General features: G+C 45.2%; 1 protein-coding gene across 1 annotated transcript; it reads left to right on the forward strand.

The window, feature by feature from the left end:
• Positions 1 to 6,138: 6,138 nt before the first annotated feature.
• On the forward strand, positions 6,139 to 7,600 carry LOC119811642 (sperm-associated antigen 11). Its single transcript, XM_038325537.1, has 2 exons — positions 6,139 to 6,193; positions 7,437 to 7,600. The coding sequence occupies exons 1-2, from the start codon at positions 6,139 to 6,141 to the stop codon at positions 7,598 to 7,600; spliced, it is 219 nt and encodes a 72-aa protein (XP_038181465.1).
• Positions 7,601 to 21,574: the final 13,974 nt, after the last annotated feature.

The raw sequence follows: 21,574 nt of genomic DNA on the forward strand, positions 1-21,574 counted from the left end.
TGTGTTCATGGTTTAGAATGTGAAATTATGAATGTTACAAGCTATTTCATATTGATTGCCATCCCTCACATCATAGCCTGGCCTTTGGAAATGGTCACCGACTGACTATTGGCATAGTCTGATGATATTAATTTGGACATTCCTTTATACCGAGCCTGAACCAAATTACTGAATTTTCAACCGCAAGAGAAGCATGGGCTACTGTCAAGAATACTGTAATTTGATGAAAACACAGGTGGACTGCCATCCGAGAAAAAATGAAACCTGCTGCGCACATACAAACTGATGTCACCAGTAATTGAAGCTGAAGGCCTGCATACCTGTCAGCTCGCCTGAACCGCGGTGTCCTTCCAGGTGTGGGAGCCCTGGAGGGGCGGCTGAGGCATCTCTACCCATGTAAGGCAATCTAAACATTTTATTATGACAAAAGTAAATAACAAGAACTGTCTACAAACTAGCTTACAAGAGGTCCATGAACTTCAAAGACATCTTCAAAGTCACGTCATTCATGCCGGAAGAGGTGGCTGTAATAAACCTTCATAGGAAAGCATTCAAACAATGTGTTTTCAGACAAGGTGTGTTTTTGTGGCTTTCATTCTCCTGGTCTTCCACGCCCCTTGCTACCCCTCTTCTCCCTTTCTACCCCTTGCCCTAGATTTCCTTTTTTTTCCATCTAGAGACTGAGGAAGAAGGTAAGAGACAAGAACCAGAGAGAAGTACAGACATCACAAGTCTCAGAAAGGTGACTCATCACCTGACCTGCAGGACATTATATTCTTGAGCTCAAGAATGACTGACAGTTCTGGGTTGGCTTCTTTCCAGCATCCTCCAACCATCTATGAAGCTGGATGGCTGGGGAAGGTAGGTAAGGAAGTCTGATCCAGCTGTTAGCTCTTGGTCTTCTCAGACCGCAAGCTCTCAATAAAACACAACTTAAAGATTCACCCCCTGCCTCTGCTGACTGACATTTACAGCTGCAGACAGCACGAATTAAGAACACACACACACACACACACACACACACACGCACGCACGCACGCACGCACGCGCACACGCACACACACACACACACACACACACACACGCACGCACGCACGCGCACACGCGCACACACACACACTTCTAATTTAGTGAACATCAAGTACAATGCTATTCTCTGGAGTGCAACACACACACACATACACAGTCTTCATAAATACACATGCTAAAAGAAAATAAGAAAAAATAAAACCTGCTCTTACTTCCCTCTACTCTCAGAAGACTTCAAAATACAAAGCCCCATCCATTCCTCTTCCAAGCCAATCACTCAAGTGGTAGCTGTAAACTTTGAGCTTCTTTTTGTTTGTAAAGTGTCTTTACTTTTAGATAGAAACGCATGTAGCCTACACCATTCCCAAACTCAATATGTAGCCAAGGATGACCTTACCCTGCCAGTGCTGAGAAAATACCACACCTTTTCTACAAGTTGAGTTTTTAACATAGGGACAAACTTCTTGCAAGTGAACCGTGTGTAGGCAAACCTCTCTCTCCCTCCATGACCCGGATGCTAGACCTTGTGCTCTTTGTCCTTGTGTGGTACCCAAGGGGAGAGCTGCTCTAAGCTGTTGTAGCCCCATTAAAGTTACCTCTCTGGTTTCTGTGCTCTCGGGACACCTGTGAGTAATCATTTACTCTCAGAGCCAGCTGAATCAGGAGCCAAACTCCATACAGTAGAAGCACGGAAAACTTACAAAAGACTTTATGAAGCGATCTATCTGTATGAACACAAGACTCAAAATACATGTTCCTGTCATCTCAGCTGCTCTGCATCGCAGAAATTATCCCCTAGGTGATTACAAAAACATTTTGAAGTTTTGGAAAAAATACCATAGTGTGCAAAGGAGAGCCATATCTAACTGAGCGAGCTACGGTATGTCTACTTAAAGGGATATTAAAACCAAGATGCAACAAAGACAAAGCAGTGAGAAACCAAAGAAAAGATTAAAAAAAAAAACCTCAAAGGTAGCTTTCTGTCTGCATAGGAAGCAAATATTTATATAATTTGCATGAAATTTATTGTTAAAACTATTTGAATTCAATACAAAGTCCAATGTAAATCTCACTGGTGGTTTTAATTATTTTATCTTTATAGGTTCCCCATGAAATCATTGCATTATTCTTAAATTTGAAATATACATGCTAAGGAGGAAAAACCCTATGCCTCAGGACATGCATGAATGTACAGCACCATCTCAGACCTGTATTCTGTAGTATAGTTAAATGCTGCAGAATTATAAAGTTAATGTAAGACAGAACTTTCTAAACATTAAAATGATAGACTTTAAAGTGATAGGACTACAACCCAGGAAGGTTGTAGAGCCTCACTAGATTCACAAGGGATAAAAAATATCTCTGTCACCCATCTGAGGTAAATTTTGCATTTCTGATTTTGGACAAGGAAGTGGACACAATGGCCTCCTGAGGTCAGCTCTGAGCCATCGGATCTATTAGCCATCTTGTTCATGATCTTTTTGCCGAAGCCGTTTATTACAGAATCCCAAACAATGACAGGATCTTCATGGACTCGAGCTGTACCCTGGTGGGAGGATGCTCTAGCCAGCAATACCGCAGGCTAGTCAAGAGCCACTTGGGGCACAGCTGACTGCCCGGTCTTCCTCGTTTCCACATTACCTTGCACACACAATGTCCTCCCTCCCACGGAACCATGGAAGTCTTCCAAGAGCTTTGATCCCTCTGCTTTGTTCATTGCTTGAGACTTCCCCATCATTGGGAAATCTGTTTCTTCCTCAGTACCTGAAGTCAGTCAGGCAGCTGAGGGACGGCAAGTTCAGTCAATCCTGTCTCCAACTTGGCTTTCTGTGACCTATGACAACCACGTCTAACCTTTTCCCCCTGTCTGTATGTGTGGTGGGCATTACAACCCTACGATCTGGGCTTTCCTGGCTTAGCTTGTTTTTGCTACTTAGGTCACAGGAACTGATACCATGGCTCCCAAGAAATCTTCTAGAGAAAGAAGGGAAACTACTGTGAGACTGAGTTCATAAACACAGGTTCTGTTGCTTTCCTGATGCAACAGACTAGGTTCCTGGAGCAATCCCAAGTCACATCAGCTTTTCCAGGCAGAGGAGGAAGGCAGAGAAACATGGCACGGTCTCCTGATGAGCAGAGATCTTCTCAGAGGGTCTCAGACATGGCTCTGTTGGGTTGACGTGCTTGTTGGGTGACAGGATGGTACACAAAGTCACTGTGTTTAAGCATTGAGGGAAGTAGGAGAGCATTCTGGGGACTCCCTGCTTGGACCCCAACACCATCATCCTCTAACTCCTAAGAACTCTCAGCACAGAGAATTCTGGTCATTGCCTGCTATGTTCTTATCTGAGGCACCTGTTGTGGGCCAGTCAGTACTTCTGTTCACTGTAAGACAGCTCGTTAAGAGGTTGCATCTTTAAGTAGTGCTTGGCCTAGAGATCCAGGGATCTGAGAAGGCAAAGGGTCAACACCTCGGAAACAAGCTGGCTTCTCTCTCGCCTGCAGCCAGCAGGCTTCACGACAAAGGCAGTCAGTCTATCATACAGGAGCTCAGGCTTGCCCCTGAGGCCATTTCGTCGGCCACGTTTATGAGACTTGCGACATGTATTGCCTCTTTTACCACACTCTATACTTTTCCTCATTCTCCGGACATCTGGGTTCAGCCACTTCCTGGAAGACTGAGTCACAGCAGTGTCTGCATTACCCACCTGCAGTGTAACTCAGAGGAAGCAGTGTAACAACGTGTGCTCGCTAAGAACTAATTCGGTGTACGTGCAGATTCCTTTCTACAGTAGAGACAAAGTGCCCCGGGCTATTCCTTGTTCCTGTTACTTGGTCTGATTAATTATAAGTTTGAAGCAGACTTTAAATAGGGGTAGGGTAATTCAAGGAACTAAGAGAGGGTCAAATTCAAACAGACTTAGCACTGAAGAACATGGTCCTAATTATGTTCTTTTATTTGTATGTGTGTTCCGTCTGCATGGATGTATGTGCACCATGGATACACTTGGTGCTCATGAAAGTTAGTAGAGGGTGTCAGATCCCCTGAAACCGTAGTTACAGATGGTTGCGAGCCACCACGTGGTAGCTGGGAACAGAACCTGAGAGGTAAGAGCAGCAAGTGCTCTTGAACGCTGAGTCATCTTTCCAGCCCCCACAGTCACGATTTTTGTCCTTGGGATGATGTGTAAATCTTATAATAAGGATATAAGAAAATGGGTTTTAATATGGATATATTTAGAGGATGAATTTGGCAACCAGCATTCCATTTTTTGGAGGGCAATGAGCTTTTTTTTTTTTTTTTTTTTTTTTTTTTTTTTGTATTTTTCGAGACAGGGTTTCTCTGTGGCTTTGGAGCCTGTCCTGGAACTAGCTCTTGTAGACCAGGCTGGTCTCGAACTCACAGAGATCCGCCTGCCTCTGCCTCCCGAGTGCTGGGATTAAAGGCGTGCGCCACCACCGCCCGGCTGGCAATGAGCTATTTTTAAAAGTAAAAGTTATTTGGTAACCTACGGCTTCTTGGACGAGCTTGATCCCCTCTGTAGGGTAACTCCATTTAAACTCTTTTTATTTATACATTTGTTTAAGTTTGGTGTCTGTTGGCAAATAGGTCATCTTGTTTGACAGATGTTACTGGTACCCACGCGATGTCAAGCAACATTCCAGATGTGAAATGCACAATGAATGGACCAAACCTCTCCATATAAATAAATGGGAAAAAGCAAATGGCTTGACTCACTTTTGCTAGAGAGTGGCACAGGTCTGTTTCAGCAGCACTTCTGTCTCGGGTCAATGTCATTCCCGGACCAGTTATTCTGTCAAGATATTCATCTAGCGAAGGCACTGAGATTACATTGGAAGTCAGATCTTTATTGCACATTAGGGATGCTGCAACGGCAGAACCGCAGGTTTCTTCCAGCAAAGCATGATCAAACTTGGGCAGAGATACCCAGTGACCCGTCACTGATGTCCACAGAATTTTCACACTGTAAAGACTCCAGCACCTCTACCTTTTATAGAGCAACTGTGTATTATTTCAGAGGGTGGGTATGGGGTTCCAGTTCACAAAGCTGTTCCCAAAAGATGTCAATCACTTATTAAGCACATAGCATTGTAAACATAGTGTTAAGAATATAACAGTCCCTTGAAGAAATTTTCACTGTTCTCAGCCTCCAGATACAGAACCCCTCAAAATAAAATGCATGCCCAAGTCAATGTTTATGAAATGTTTATAAAATACACCTTCCTCTTCCCATGTGAACAATATTCTTTTCTATTTTTTTGCCTAAATAAGGTTTTTATTAATTAATTAATTAATTAATTAATTATTTTTTTAACGTGCTAATCCAAGTTCCCCCTCCCAACTCACCTCCCATCTGCTCCTCAGAGAGGTTAAAGCCTCCCCTGGGGCCTTATGACTACTGGACAATATTCCAGTTTGATTCTGCAAATTTGTGAATTTGGTATGTTATATCTGGCCCTTTTTTTTTTTAACTTTTTACTCCGCATCCCTATATCATTGCTAACGTCATTGTGTTCTGCTGTTTCCTTGCTGGGTGGGAGATGACTAATTGTTTCATTATGTTGCAATCTGCTGCTTAAATTTTGTCTACAGATTGATGAGTCACACTACACTGAATGTTCTTGTACACCCTCTTGGGTGTACATGGGGCCTTGCTTCTGTTGAGCAAATATCTGGGCGTGGCTTCTGGTCAGACTCTGTGGTATTCTCCGCTGAGGTGCATCCTGCCCCCTGTTGAATACCCTGAAGGCCCAGGACACAGTCACCTCTCTGTCACCTACTACTGTAGCGCTTGGTGCGAAGAAGCCAGGGCTTCCTGTTGACTGTCTTTCTTCAAGTTTCCCAGCTTAACTGGTCAATCTCTGCCTCTAGGGAATGTCACAATGCCTGTCTATTTTTAGGCCAGAAAAAGGAAAGATTGCCTGGCTCTTCTCTGCCCACAGTCTAAGTCAGTAGAGCAGATAAATACACTCGTTTCCAAGTTGCATTCTTCAAAACTATAAAGGCCCCAGTTCCCCCCTCACCACCTGGCGTCACACCTGTGTTCTTGCTCAGACGAGCAGAGTGGACCGAGGGATCCAGAAAACATGAACGTCTTGTTATTCTTTGCTGTTTTCTTCTGCTTGGTCCAAGGAAACTCAGGTAAACGGTTCTGGATAGCTCTGAAGAAGGCAGGACTCCCATTTTTGCGTGTGGACAGCCCTGAGGTGTGTCTGAGTACAGATAGTGGGCCACTCTGGGGCTCAGGGCTGGACCACTTGCATAATGAAGAGGTTTGGGGGTTTTATATTTGTTTTTGTTTGTTCTGAGAAATGTGAGGTTTACAGCACAAGACAGAAGCCTGTTTTCTCCAATACAAATAGAAAGGTCTAATCACATTCTGAGACAGTTTGTGCAGGCCAGAAGTACAGTCACACATGTGTCAGAACTGGAAGAGAACTAGAGATCTTCTCAGGCAGCCCAGAGTCTGTGGGCAGGGAACCAGACTGCAGAGAAAGATTACTGCCCTACAGAGAACAGAGAAGGTATTCTTGTCAACAGCATCCCCTAGCTTTTGTAGATAGCCTGTTATATCCATGACAAACAGATGTATCCATTTAAATGAACTTCCAAATGAGAGAAAATGAGTTACTTTAAGAAAACCAGAGTTCAGATCCCGAAGCCATTGGATTAGTGGCTCTTTGGTCATTAGTCAAGGTGAGCTACACCTGCATCTCCTTGTCCCCTCCAAACTGTGGTAGACTTGATGGGCACACTATCATAGATCGGTCCCCATTTGAAGCTTGGCTATCGCAGAAGACTATTTTTCTAAACATGTAAGAAACATGTTATGTTACTGTTGCTTTTAAACTCATGATATATAACATTCTTAAAAAAGTCTCTTTCCCACAGAGCTTTCTTAATGGCAATTCTAGTTGGTTTTTTATATATATTCTTAGAAGGCCACACACAAGTCATATTTTTATTTTGCTTCTATAAAGAATATAAACTGTATATATATAATTATAAAATTATAAAATATAAATTGTAGTAATATGAGTGACAGTCCAGCCACAAGCTGAAAGGCAGACCCATTTCTAATTTTTCTACAGCCTGATACCTACCTCCTATTATTCTGTTCTCTAAAATGCCACCCTGCCAAGGTCATTGAAGGATCCTGAAGTAACAGAAGTTTCTCAAGGCCTGCAATGAGCCAAGTGATTTGCATGACACACACAGCCTGTCTCATGCCATCCTGGGACCACCATGAGATAGAAAGTATTGTTTTATAAGCTAGGGAGTCAAAACTCACTGAAATCAGGCCTTGGTTTTGTAAGAATATGGTGAACTCTTAGCACTGGGCTGTGGACTAGACTTGCTAATTCTCTGTGTACTGGATCCACAGGAGACATTCCACCCGGAATCAGAAATACTATCTGCCTCATGCAGTATGGCCACTGCAGACTTTTTATGTGCCGTTCTGGTGAAAGAAGGGGGGAAATCTGCTCTGATCCCTGGAACAGATGCTGCATTCCCAGTTCCCTTGAAAACAGAAGACAGATGACATAGGACGGAAGAGCTAGGATCTGGGATGCAAGCCTTTGGAAGGTGGAGCCCTGGAGACACCCCAAAGTCTTTGAGGGTGGGCATCTGATGGTGTGTGCTCAATAAACACTTGCTGAATGACTGTAGCTCCAATGCGAAGGTTTGATGAAAGGATTTTATTGGAAACGTGTTAATTCACCATTGGTTTTAAAGAACCCGGGGGACTTCCAGCATTCACTTCATTTCTCTACCTCACCCTTACGCGGTTTCAGGAGCTGTCTCCTACACATTCGGGGATAGCAGAGAGCAGAAACAAGCACAGCCCCAAACAGTTTCAAAGGGACAGAAATGGCTGACTTCCTGGCCTTATGTCCTCTGTGGCACCCGTATTGTCAAGCCCAGCACTAGCTTCTTCCCTCTTGCTCAAGCCACTAGGGTGCCGGCTGGAGTCCGGGAGCCTCCTCACGTTGTGGTTTTGTTGCCCTTTCAACATTTACTCTTTGGTTATCTCACCCAAATAATGGTGATTATTATAATATAATAAATGGTGACCTTGCCATCTTTATAGAGAATGTAGTAAGGTCTAAACACGGCCATCTGTGGGATTTAAGAAAAATGAAAAAAAAATTATCAAGGCCAATTAAATTGCCCAAATCAGAAATTCATAAACAGGATTCTTGATAAGCCTGTAAGAGTTGTTCCTTCTGTTACTTATCTTTAGGTGTTTATTTGTTTTATTGTGTGTGTGGTGTGTGTGTGTGTTTGTGTGGGGGATGTTTGTCTCTGTGTGTGTGTTGGTATGTATGCACATATACAGTGTGTTTGTGTTTGTGCATGTGTATGGTGTCTTTGTGTGTGTATAGTGTGTGTGCGTGTGTGATGTGTATGCTGTCGGTCTGTGTAGTTTGTGTATGTGTGTGCTGTGTTTGTGTGTACAGCATGTTTGTGTGTGTGCATGTGTATGCTGCCTTTTGTGAATACATTGTGTGTGTTATTGTGTGTATGTGTTTGCTGTCTTTGTCTGTGTACAGTGTGTATGTGTGTGCTGTGTTTGTGTGTGTGCATATGCTGTCTTTTGTGGGTTCAGTGTGTGTGTATATGTGTGTGTTTGCTGTCTTTGTGTACAGTGTGTGTATGTGTGTGCTGTGTTTGTGTGTGTGCATATGCTGTCTTTTGTGGGTACAGTGTGTGTGTATATATGTGTGTATGTGTTTGCTGTCTTTGTCTGTGTACAGCGTGTGCATGTGTGTGCTGTGCTTGTGTGTATGTATACATGTATGTGTGTGTGCAGATGCACACCTTCTCATGCCATGTGCACACTTGGCGGTAAGAAGATAGCTTTTGGGAATGAGTTCTCTCCTTCTTCCATGGGTTCTGGGGGTGGAACTCTGGTAATTAGGGTCAGATAAAACTTGCAGGTTTATCTGCTGAACCCACCTCCCAATTCTGTTCACCTCCTAGTCCGCCACATCCCCTCTCACCCCTGCTGTGCCCCCCCCCCCCCCCATGAAAGAAAACTAAAGAAGGTAAGGAAGCAAGCAAACAGAAACCAGAACAGAACAAAAACCACACCGGGAACAGAAAAATCTTTGCATTCTGCTATTTTCAAAGAACATGTTTCCGGAGACTCGGAGCTCTGCAGGGCCTTGTGGGTGAAATTTCCTAACAAGGAGCAGTTTGCTGTTCTCTGTGGGGCAGCTGCCTAGGAGTAGTGAATTCATTACAGGTGATGAATGTAGACTCCCTTTAAGGGAACTGTGCTTAGAGACCACATGCTGAGCTCCCTTTAACAGATAAAAATCCCTGTTTCCACGTCTCTCTTTACTGGTTGAATCCAGTTTGCTTCTGAACCAGCTGAAACTACTTCAGGGTTCCTGCCTCAATTCTCCTCCCAAGTTACAATGAACACCTGATATCCTGTATTTGGCCTTTCTCCGGCCCTTTCCCAAGGTACACATTCATTTTTTCCCCCTAAATATAATTCCTGGACTCCACAGAGGGGAGCTTCCCGCAGATACCATCTTCCCTTCAGAGCATCCTCCATGCCTGCCCATGTGAAGCCTGTCTGGGGAGGGCGCTGGCCCCCGGGGTTCAGCCTCTGCTCTGAGGTAGTGAAACTCCTGCCCACAAGCAGCAGAGTCACCTCTGTGAGCATAGCAGATCTGTCTCAACAAGAAATGGCCTGAAGTGGCAACCGGTGCTGAGACGAGGGCCTGGTTCACCTTCCCACGGAGCAGGACACAGGAGGCCGCTGGCACAGGCTGGCTCCTGGCTGTGTCACACTTAGATGAAGAACCAGAACTAGACAACTGACGCCCCAGCCGGGACGCCGCCAGCTTTTGAGAGCAGAATGAGACTTCTTTAGTAGTCCTGGATGGGATTCTCTGCAAGCAAAGTGTTGAGAGATCCCACCCCTTCACCTTCTTTCCACCACACAGCGGACACGTCTAAACGAGGAGCAAGATCAGCTGAGGACCGGGCCAGATAGATTTTAGAAATTCCTATTATGTACTCACATTGTAGAATATATTGCTTACTGTATGCTTTTATGTGTGTTTGGTTGTTGTTTATTTCATTTTTAAGAACACCTTTTCACGTAGTTCAGACTGGCCTTGAACTTCCGCTCTTCCTGTGTCCACCAACCGAGTGCTAGAGTTACAAGTGTACACCCCCACACTGTGTGTATTCAGTAGTGGGCCTTGAGCTCAGTCCTCACGCACGCCAGGCAAACATTCTGAGCCCACTCTAAGACCCTGTACAAAAATCTGGAGCTGGAATTTGGACCAACATTGTAGGGATAGTCTTCGGCTACAATGCAAAGCTTCTTTGAAAGAATGTTCCGGCACCTCAGACGGAAGAAAAGAGGCCCCTGCGGTCTCTCGTACCTGCTCGAAACTGAGACAGCTCCGAAGTGACAGTCGGTAGGAAAGAACAAGGTGGCAAGAGGCTTCCCCAGGAAGTTTTCAGTGGCAGTTTAGGGACAATCTGATACCCTGTGAAAGACGTCCCCGGAGTCTGAAGGGATCGGTTTAGAACTCCTAATGAGCGCCAAGAAGAGCATTCATTCCTCATCCCCAAGCTATACGTTTTCTCATATTATTAAGTGAAAGTACTTAAAGTACTAAACAGTCCTGGTGTATATTATTAATGATTGTTTTTCCGAGGCTACCGAAAGCCGGGGCCTGGTGGGCCAGGCGTCGATACCAATACTGGCCACAAGAGGGCGAGCCGCCACTGCTAGAGCCTGAAGGGTTTTTTTTTTTTGTTGTTGTTGTTTGTTTCATTTTTATTTTATTTACTTTCCCCCACCGAGGTTCGTCCCATGGTTAAGAAAAATCCCCCAGGATTGCCGCAGGATTCGGAATTAATTGGGCTTCTAGCCTGGATTTCTTGGTACTAACTAACCGCAGTGTCTTTATCTCTACCTGCCCAGGATAGCCGTTCACTCCGGGCATTGGAAAAGAATTCAGTTCAGAGTGATCCATCAGAATACTTATTAAAACATCCCCATGAATCTCCTGTTTGAGAGCAGAGTCCAGTCAAAGCCGCATGTAACAAATTAAAAGCCCATTCGCTTCCTGTGGCTGATCCTCAGTGGCTGTGACCCCCGCGGAGTCCGTCATTTCTCAGCAGCCAGGAGGCAGGTCCGTGGCAGCCGGAGAGCTAGGGCTCAGAGCTGACTCAGCGCAGGGTTGGTGGGCTCTTTCCGGCCCTGTCCAGCAGCAGAGCTGTACGGCACCAGCGCCGCCTCGGAGGGGTTATACCAGAGCCCGGAAACTTCGTAGTTGTTCAAGCAAATAGAGGCCAGTTTCGGCTTTCACTGCAGCTGCCCTCAAAGAGCAACGCATTTACCTACCGCGCTTGCCCTGTGACCCTTGCAGCAGAGCCCAGAGCAGCTGATCCACGTTAGGGATGCGCTCAGTCCTCTCTTGATGAGCCTGGCAGAGACCTTCTATTGACCCCAGAAGCAGCCGAGGTGTCCCTGGTTGGGAGTCTGCTCCGTGCAGCCAGCGGTGCCAAAGAGCTTCCATGGCTCTTCACCTGTGAGAAGTTCGGTTAAGCTTTGTTACCTCTAGGGCGCTGGCTTACTCTCCAGAGCTGTAAGGACAGCTGCTCCCCTCTAGTGTGGCCTCCACAGCTACCCCCTTCCGTCCCCCTCCCCACACCATCGCTTTGCAGGGTCAGTCGCTTTTTCTCTCTGTTTCTTGTGCCCTTCCCGGCATCCCTGCTATAGGACTCAGGCCTTTTGGCCCCATAATCTGCTTCCGTTCCTGTTTTCCTCATTATACTTAGAACTTAAAGGCAGACTAGGTATAAAGCGGTGGTTCTCAAACCCTGGGTCATGACCCCCCCCACTGGGAAGTCCTATATCAGATATTTACATTACGATTCATAACAGTAGTAAAATTACAGTTATAAAGTAGCAATGAAATCATTTTATGGTTGGAAGTCACCACAACATGATTGGAGCTGTGTTAAAGGATCACAGAGTTAGCAAGGTTGAGAACCACTGTCATAAAAGGTCTGGTAGTTATAAACACTAACATTTATACTTTTACTGACCATTTGAGAAAAATAAATTCATGAATTAACTAATCCAGACCTCAACACAGGTTTCCTTTGGCGCTCCTGTTCTTTCTCACCCAGGGGCTGGTGTGTGTCAGGCAGCATCCTTGCGACAACCTGAAGACCCTCCCGTGTCCTTTGTCTTAACCCTTCCAGCTTTTGCTGTGTCCTTCTCTTCTCTTCCAACTCTAGTCAGAGTGTGGGATGGGGTTTGTCTTTTCTCTCCTCTCAGTGGGACTCAGTAACCAATTCAGTTCCAAGGGGCGCTTAGGATTCACTGAGAATGGCCCACAGGAGGCAGTGGGGGGAAGGGTATGGTAAGGGCATACAGGGAACACTTGAATCCTGAGCCTCTTGGGGGAATGCCTGCCTCTGGCAGAGCCACAATCTACTTCCTATGTCCCTCTGCCAGAGCTTCAGACAAGAAAGCGACCTAGGAGGTCACTGAGTAAACCTGTCCTCAATGACAGGCAACAGATTCCTGCGATACGTCAAAGTCCCCAGTCCCTGTCTTGAACTTGTGGCCCTGGTTGACCGCATAGAGGTTCTAGTCCCCCACCATTGTAGTTTGGGTGTGAGTTTTTGCAATTATTAATTATGAGTGATAGTATATGCATGCAACTTGGTGAATGATGACTTGGCTGTATTTTGGTTCCGGGGCATGTGATAGCATTTTGTTATGTAGCTCAGGCTAGTCCGGTACTTATTGATAGCACAGGATGACTTTGAACTCACTCATGATCTTACTAACTGATGAATTACTCCAGTCTCTGGCTTGCTGTAATTCCAAAGCCAAGCCACCATGTTCAGACCAAGGCTAGAGTACTGGATGGAACACATGGGCGATCCATTTTGCTCTCTACTGGTTCGATATGACTTCAGATAAGACACGATATGTACTTGAGATTGTTTTAAATGTGGAGATATTTGAGTATCACATGCTTACAGTAATGCCGTGGTGAAAATATGCTTGTGTGTATGCATTCACATTTACATGCTTGTGTGTATGCATTCACATTTACACGCTTATGTGTGTGCATTCACATTTACACGCTTGTGTGTGCATTCACATTTACACGCTTGTGTGTGCATTCACATTTACACGCTTGTGTGTACGCATTCACATTTAAATGCTTGTGTGTACGCATTCACATTTACACGCTTGTGTGTGTGCATTCACATTTACACGCTTGTGTGTGTGATTCACATTTACACGCTTGTGTGTGCATTCACATTTACACGCTTGTGTGTATATATTCACATTTACACAGAATCATTCCCTGCAGTGCATCAAGATTTGTGAGCCACATGCAAGCTCGGTGTCTGTGACATCAGAGTCAGCCGACTGCTCTAGACTCCCTTCTCCCTCTCAGCTCCTAGGACCCTTAATTCAATGATTCTCAGCCTTCCTAATGCTATGACCCTTTAATATAGTTCCTTGTGCTGTGGTGACCCCAACCAAAGAATTATTTTTGCTGCTACTTCATAACTGTAACTTGGTAGCTGCTATTAATATAGTTCAAATGTCTGCATTTTTCTGAGGGTTTTGGGGGGGGGATCGCAACCCACAGCCTCATAACCCCTGACTTAGATGAACATAAAGACAGAAGGGGCAGTCCTGCCACCTGTCCCCAGAGGTGACTTACTATCATTTGATTCCACCCATTACTAATGCTCTTCTGGGAGACATTATTATATTAGCCCCACCAGACATCTTTGAGCCAAACCTTGCCTCCTAAAACTAAGACATAGTAATCAAACACAGCTCTCTTTAGGACATATAGGTGATACACATATGAAATATATATTTATAAATTAAGGAACACTCCAAACACTCCCTCTGGGAACCAGAAGCTAGACTCTTCATCAGCAATGTCACGGCAGCTCAAAACACCAGGAAAACTTTCACGGAACTAGCTTCAGAGTCCCTGCACATAACATGCCTGCAAAAGTCACCCTCTGCATAGATCTGGTTCCGTTGGACCACACGCTTCTCTCCTAAAGGAGTTCAGGGGTTCCTCCGGAAGTTAGGAGCTCTACCTACAATTCTCTGCTACTCCCCTCACTCCAGGGAGAAGCAAATCTTCAGCACACACAGTCCACAGACAATGAATGGCTCTCTAAATTCCTGAGTCATTGGGATGGCTGGATGCCAGGTGAACATGCCAGGTCCCGAAGCTTTCTCAGTGTGAGATGCCCAGAGTGTATTAGTTCACACTAGACTGTAGGGAGATGCCCAGTGTGATCAGTTCACAGTAGACTTTAGGTTGCTCCATAGGTGACTTCATTGGAGGCCGCCATGTATCTCGCCTGCAAGGGAATGTGCTTCCTCCAGCTGGGTCTGAGAATTCACAGAGAGTGCTCTTCCCATTGACGGGGCAGCCAGGGGCTGGTAGTTTCTGTATGAGCCACAGGGAGGCATCTTGGGGGACAAAGAGCATTAGTGTAGCCTGGCTCAGGACAATGCAAAACTCAGATGAAGTCTTCCCGGCATCCAGATGCAGACGAATTCTGGGAGCAATGTCCCAAAGGCCAGGCAGTACTCCAAGACACACCCAGCTACATCCCTGTGTTTGCTTTCTGTCACTATGAACAAAACACTGGAGATAATTAACTTTTGTGCATTTGTTCTTTAATTAGCATAGGAGGTATCATTATGACATTGTCACATAATGTGCATTTAGTGATTCTCTTCCCCTCTCCTCTCCCCACCCCTGCCTACCCGATTCCCCCTTGTGACCTCCTTCCTAGTGTCTTCTCTTCCACACCCATGTGTCCTTTTGACCACCGCATCCTTCCTTATCACCTGTTCTTAATCTCTCTCCTCTTTTTTCTTTTCTAGTTTTAACCTATAGGAAGATAAAGAAAAACACCAAAGAGAATCAGCTTTTAAAGAGAAAGGGGTTATTTGGGCCCACACATTTGGAGGTTCTCATCTAGCATCTGAGGCTTTGCTTTTGAGGAAGGGAGGATGGAGACAAAAGGAGGAGAAGGAGGAAGTGGGTGAAGAGGAAGAAGAGGAGGAGGAAGAGCAGGAGGATGAAGAGGAAAAAGAAAGAAGAAGATTAAGTGGAAGAGGGGGAAGAGGATTAAGAGGAGGAAGAAGAGGATTAGAGGAGGAGGAGGAGAAGAGAATCAATGAGAACCAACACAGTCAGAGGTACGACCCCCATACCAAGAACCTCTCACTAGGCAAAAATCTACCAAAGGTTCCACTATCTCCCAACAGCAACACGCTGGGCACCGAGCCTTAAGGACTTTTCAGCTCTGGGGATGGGAATCACGAGTTACTTGTGGCTTATCTAATACCCTTCCTATTCCAGCTTCTGCGTTAAGCTCTTCCCACAAAACCACCTCAGTTCATCTACAGGGTGGCACGCACCTGCCCACAATGCAGATGAGACAGCTAAGTTTCAGGCACATGAAGTCACTCACTGAGAGCCGCAGAGCTGCTCTACAAGGAAGCTCGACTCTAAGCTGTCAAGGCGGAGGCAGAGACTTTCAGTATGATTATATTAAAGTACATGTTGAAATAAATTTAATACACCTCATATTTTCAATGATTGGAATCAACACACCAGTTTATTTCTGTATTATCTATTGTCTTCATCTTACAGTGGCAGCGCCAGGTCGCACGTGACAATAAAGTCCAAAATATTTAGCCCTTTGCAGAAAATAAAAGGTCATAACTTGAGATTTGTGATTCATAGCTGGGCTTGCTGGTGCTCAGTAGGTATAGATCATCGGCAGATTACCTACAATTTCTGTATGTTTAAGAGCAGAATTCCAGTTTAAATCTCACTGATATTAGAGAGACTATCCCCCAATACACACACACACACACACACACACACAAAAGGAAACAAAACAAATAAAACAAAGCCATGTACTTATGACTCTCAGGAAGTCAATGGTTGCTAGTCCAAACCACTGTCTCTTATGGCACCTTCTTCTCATCTCATAAAACATACGGATTGCAGCACCAATGCACAATGCTACTCCTGCTCCCCAGAGCTTTCTAGCTTAGAAGATGGCTATTCTGAGACTCACTATAGGCACAGCATGAGGGGAAGACTGTGTACTGTGAATCACGCTTCATATATGTGCCTGATTCTGGGGGACAAGTGAGTCATGCAGACTCTAGAGATGGGGAAATGGGGACCTGGGTTAGGAAAGCAGCAGGAAGGGAGGAAAGCAGCCTGTCATCCCTATGCAGTGGGTGAATGTGAAAAGACGTTGGAATTTCTGACATACCTCAGGTGTTTCTAGATTTGCAAGGCTTGAAGTGAACTTGGGACGTTACCTCAAGCCACATCAGGGCAAAATCCAAAGAACTCCCGTTGTCCTCTCTTGGAAGAAAACGGCGGGTGACAGGCAGCTGTCAAGGTGGCCCAGGAAAGTGGGAAATTTTCTCTTAGTACAGCCTGGCGGTAGCAGCAGTCGGCAAATGATTTTTTTCCCCTAAATTCTCCATGTCATGCTCATAGCCTTCTCACCTTGATGTGTGAGTTTCCTAAGAGGGCTTGGGTCCATTGTTTGTAAGACTATTTGGAAACACAAGGAACCTGGCTTTAGCACAGCCCTTCTGGCATACGCCTGTTACTGGTACTGAGCCAATGGGAACACAGGTAAGAAGGACACGATCTCTTTGTTTCTCTCATGTCTTGGGATTGCCTAAGTATCCATCTTGACAGTTATACCTAAATTTCCCAACATGACCTCTGGGACTCCTTGTGTCAAACTCTGATAAACTGAACTGCAGTTATTTTCATGGTCAGCGTTAATCAGTTCAAAGTATTTTAGATTTCTTAACTATCATGCCATTTATTTCCCTATTTTGTACCCCTGTTTCCCATGCCCAGTTCGTTTCTAAGCTTTATAATGCATTAGCCAGGTGCCCGCCTTAACCTCCTTCCTCAGCAGCTGGCACAAACCTCATCTGTCACCTGGCCCAGCTGCCACTCATGCAGAACACCCAGAGTTGTGCCATTCTTTCTTGCACCCTAAACTGGGCATCTATTTTATATTTTTGGACAGAAGAAAGAAAGGGAAGGGGAGGAGAAGATGGAAAGAAAGGAAAGAGGGAAGAGAGAGAGAGAGAGAGAGGCGCAGAGAGGGAAGGAGGGAGGGAGGGGAGAGGGAGGGAAGGAAGGAAGGGCAAGAGTTTAAAGCAAAGAACCACAATCCAGGCTGGCATCCAGAAGGGTGACTTTGACAAGATCCTCCAGAATGTAGGGAGAGTCAACGGAGCCCCAGTGCCCTTGCTGTGCTCTTCTTGGTTCATTCCCAGCCATAGGATGAGGGAACCTAAGGAAGGCGGCATCCGGGCCAGACCAGGTGGCAGGGCAGCAAACGGAAGGGAGGGACAGCCAAGGAGGAAGTTCGCAGGCTCTCTGAGGTGCACCAGGAAAATTTTGCAGGTACACCAGGTTACTACGCAGAAGCAGGAAGAATTGGAGAATGTTGAAAGTTGAAGTCCTCAAAGGAAACATTTCTACTTCATTGTGTACCTCTATCTTCTTCCTCTACAGAGGGAGTGTCTCTCCATCCCATTCCCTTCCCCAAACACACGTGACTCCCTGACTTCCAGGTGAGGAAAGCAGGGTGGATGTTAGCAATCCAGGTGCAGAGAGACACCGTGAGACAGAGCTGCGATGATCTGGGCCTTCCCTGGTGGATGGAAGGCATTGATGAGTCAGCCCAGGGTTTCCTGGAACCCACGTTTGCCAAACCAGTCGGGAGCAGAGAGTCATGATGACTCGCTTAGTCGGCTGCACTGCAATGCTTGATGCTAGGCGTGGTGTACACCACAGGGCAGCATAGACACGGGAGCCAGAAAGAGTCTCGTTTCACTGTGGCCCTCATTGTGCAGTCATGGGGAGGTGACTGGAGGGACACTGATTCTTCCTGCCAGTCACTAGGCAGGGCTTGTGTCTCAGCCAGACATCTGTCCTCACCCTTCAGGAATCAGCTTCCTCCAGTACTGTGACGCTCAGTCCCAACCTCAGAGCTCAGAAAACTACTGCTATCCCTAGGCCCCTTCCCAGGATCTGACCTGTGCGGCTGGCGTAGCTCCTTCAATATTCTTACTGAGGTTCTAAAAGAGCAATTATTTTATATCATGAAGTGACAGCCATCCCCTACACTATGGAGTGTTGGTGCTTCCTGAACAACCTGTGAGCCGCCCTTGGCACAGCCAGCCTGCCGCTGTCACGTATATGCAGTAGATGGTGTTCCCTCCCCAGTAGCTCACAGAGGGCTGATAATAATGATGGTAATTCCTCATTGCCTCATGTCCTCCAGCTCCCCCAACACATCTACCCTGGATGTGTCAGATACAAATGTCTTCAGTGTTTCCTTGGAGGAGATAAAATAGTGAAGTCAAGCAAATTTATGGTTTCTTTTTGAATTCAAAAAAAAAAAAAAGCACCTTCCCTAACCCCCTAAAAGGCCGGCTTTCTAAGTGCTGTCTTATGTGTTCCGGGCTCAGTCTCTTTCCCCAAAGCTGTCTGCCTACTCTCTTTCTCCTCTATTCATTTTCCACGTACTCCTGGAAATTCCAACCCTGGCTCAATTCAGGAACGCCTGTCTGGGGACCTTCTCAAATGACCAGACTGGATCACCCACCGTGAGGAGCTGCAGGCTAACTGTGGGTGTGTAGTGATGCCCAGGTTGAGGAGGAGAAGTGTGAGCGGTGTCTGTGGGGTTTCAATGGCGTTCTGTCTAGAATGGCATTGTTCCAACACCCGAGGCTTTCTTCTTTGTTCTCGCTAGCATGAGTGCAGAGAAGCTCATCCCTTATATCATAAACTTGCTGGGCAGAGTATTTGTGTCACTCCTTAGGATGGGTGTTTGCCTTTCAGGATAGTACACTCGTAATCACTGTGGTGAAGGAAATAGTTCCCTGATTGCTAAGACTTCCTCACTTCCCAAAGCTTTAGGAATCCATTTGGCATCTTCCACATCCCACCGATGTCTGCCTGGACACTTAAGACATACTGTTATTCTCTCCTTGTATTAGAGGCGGTGATGTCAGACTCTCCCACTTAGGATGCAAGGCAATGGTAGCATCTTCCTAAGGAAGGTGGACAGAGAAAGTCCAGGCGTTCAGAAAAAAAAAAAAAAAACAGTAAATAAAATGTAGGGTGTGAAAATCATCTGCCACTTTACTTACAAAACTAAATTTGAAATCAGATATATAGAGAGATGATACACAGAAATAAAAGAGTTATAAAGAAAAAGGCATCTCCTTTTGGATAAAGACTGTCTCTTTATGATAAGGAAACTCTGTAGCGCTCTCATGCCACTGGGAGTGTGAGAGATGGACCTAGCTCCAGAGGGCACCAGGCTAACGGGTTCCCACCCCGACAGCCTTCTTCTTAAGAGGCAGACCCCAGTATGTTTTGGAGAAAAGCTGAAGCAGGATATGGGCTGTTGGTATGCCTGGTGCTATGAGCAACTCATCATTTGACATAGAAAAGACAACTAGCATTGAGACCGCACAGCAGACATGTGCCACTGTCCCTGGCTTTTATATGGGTGCTGGGGATCCAACTCAGGCTCTCATGCTTGTGGAGAAGGTTGAGAAGACAGCCTGGTCAGGAGACAGCTAGTGTCTGGGAGAGCAGCCCCTGATCCAAAGGAGCAGAGCACACGGCATGGCTATCAGGTTGTGGGGACTGCGCACTAGACTCCTATGCTCTGGAATGCATCCCAGAGTTCAGCAAGCTACAGCTCCCAGCTCACTCCAGATGCCACCTGCTTACGTAGGTGGTGTTCTATTGGATAAAGCCATAGGCATTTGCTTATTGTTTCTGATACATTTTGCGCTACACCTGCAAAGCTGAGTGGCTGCACTAGAAACTGTGTGGCCAGCAAAACCTAAAAGTCCCCATTATGTAGACTCTATAGAGGAGACTCACTGGTTCCTGCTTCAGGAGCTCCTTCCTCTCCTTTAGTCAATAGTCTTTAATATACCAGCCCACTTGGGCGTGGTCTCTTTGGTTTGAAAAAAGCAGTGGGAGCCCTGTGCTCCCTCTCTTGCTTTGGAATCTGCTTTGGCTACCAGACTTTTCCTGGTTCTGCAGAGGACTGTTGTCTAGGATGGTGATCTGTAACTTTTTCCCTTTAAATAAATAACCCTTTTATTAATCATAATTCCAAACTGGTGTGGGATTGTTTTGTGACTTATTCCTTTAGGTTCCTGACCAAGGGCATCATGAAACCAAAGAGTACCGAAGAGGAAACTGAGCTGCTGGGACTAGATTTCTCTCTGACACCCTGCACTTTCATAAAGTGGCTAGCTGGAAACTCTCAAAACCAGAATTGTTCTCTGTTCTGTATTGAGTATGGGAGGCATGTCTTTAGTTCCCTAAATCTCTTTCATTCATATTCCTTCACTTACAGTGACTGGTCTTTACACTGAGAAAGTGAACTTTCGAACCTTTAGCAACAGGATGAGCAGAAAAATATTTACACTGAACCCAAGTAGTAGAGAGGGATTGCAGTGTAACAGTCTGTTGGTCAGATGACTTAGGTTGCAAATGTGAATTGAAAATTATGGTTTCCTTCTTCTTACAATACAGATTATAATAGTAACTTCACATCATTTGGATCAAAAAAATGCATTAAAATTCAAACTGAAAACATAGTTTTAACTACAGGGCCAGCTGTAAAATCACAGCTTCATGATTACAAGCGATCACAGACAGTGAGTGCTTCACCCGTGACCGTTGCACCATTAGCCAATAGTTCATTTCAATAACCAGTTCTGATTGCTTGATTACATCAGACATTGTATTAAAAACAACCCCTGGGGATACACATAGAGAAACAAGAAGTCAAGTTATCTCTATTTGCAGATGATGATATATATTAAACATAAGACATTCTAAAAATTATACCAGAAAACTTCTAGAAACAATCAACAATTTCAGCAAAATAAGGTACAAAAATCAGCTTACAAAAATCAGGAGCCTTTGTATGCATCACCAGCAAACACACTGAGAAAGAGCTTATGGCAGCACTCCCGTGTACAATAGCATAAAGGATATTTCAGTTGTGCTGTTGGTTACCTGTGGTAATTCTGCAGTAGCACTGAAGACAATAAAATATCTTGGAATAAATCTAACCAAGGAAGTGAAAAGCCCCTACACTGAAAATGTCAACTCTTTGAAGAAAGATTGATACGGACACTAGAAAGTGGAAAGACATCTTAAGTGGATTGGTAGAATTTATTTTGTGAAAATGACTACCCTACCAAAAGGAATTTTAAAGATTTAATGCAATCCCAATTAAAATATTTACAACAGTCTCCACAACACAGAAATAGAAATAGAAAAAAAGGCATCCTAAAATTCACGTGGAACCAGAAAAGACCCTGGATAACCAAATCAATGCTGAGAAAAATAGAACACTGGAGAAATTGCTACT

This window comes from Arvicola amphibius, chromosome 4 (assembly GCF_903992535.2).
Source record: "Arvicola amphibius chromosome 4, mArvAmp1.2, whole genome shotgun sequence".
Lineage (NCBI taxonomy): Eukaryota > Metazoa > Chordata > Mammalia > Rodentia > Cricetidae > Arvicola > Arvicola amphibius.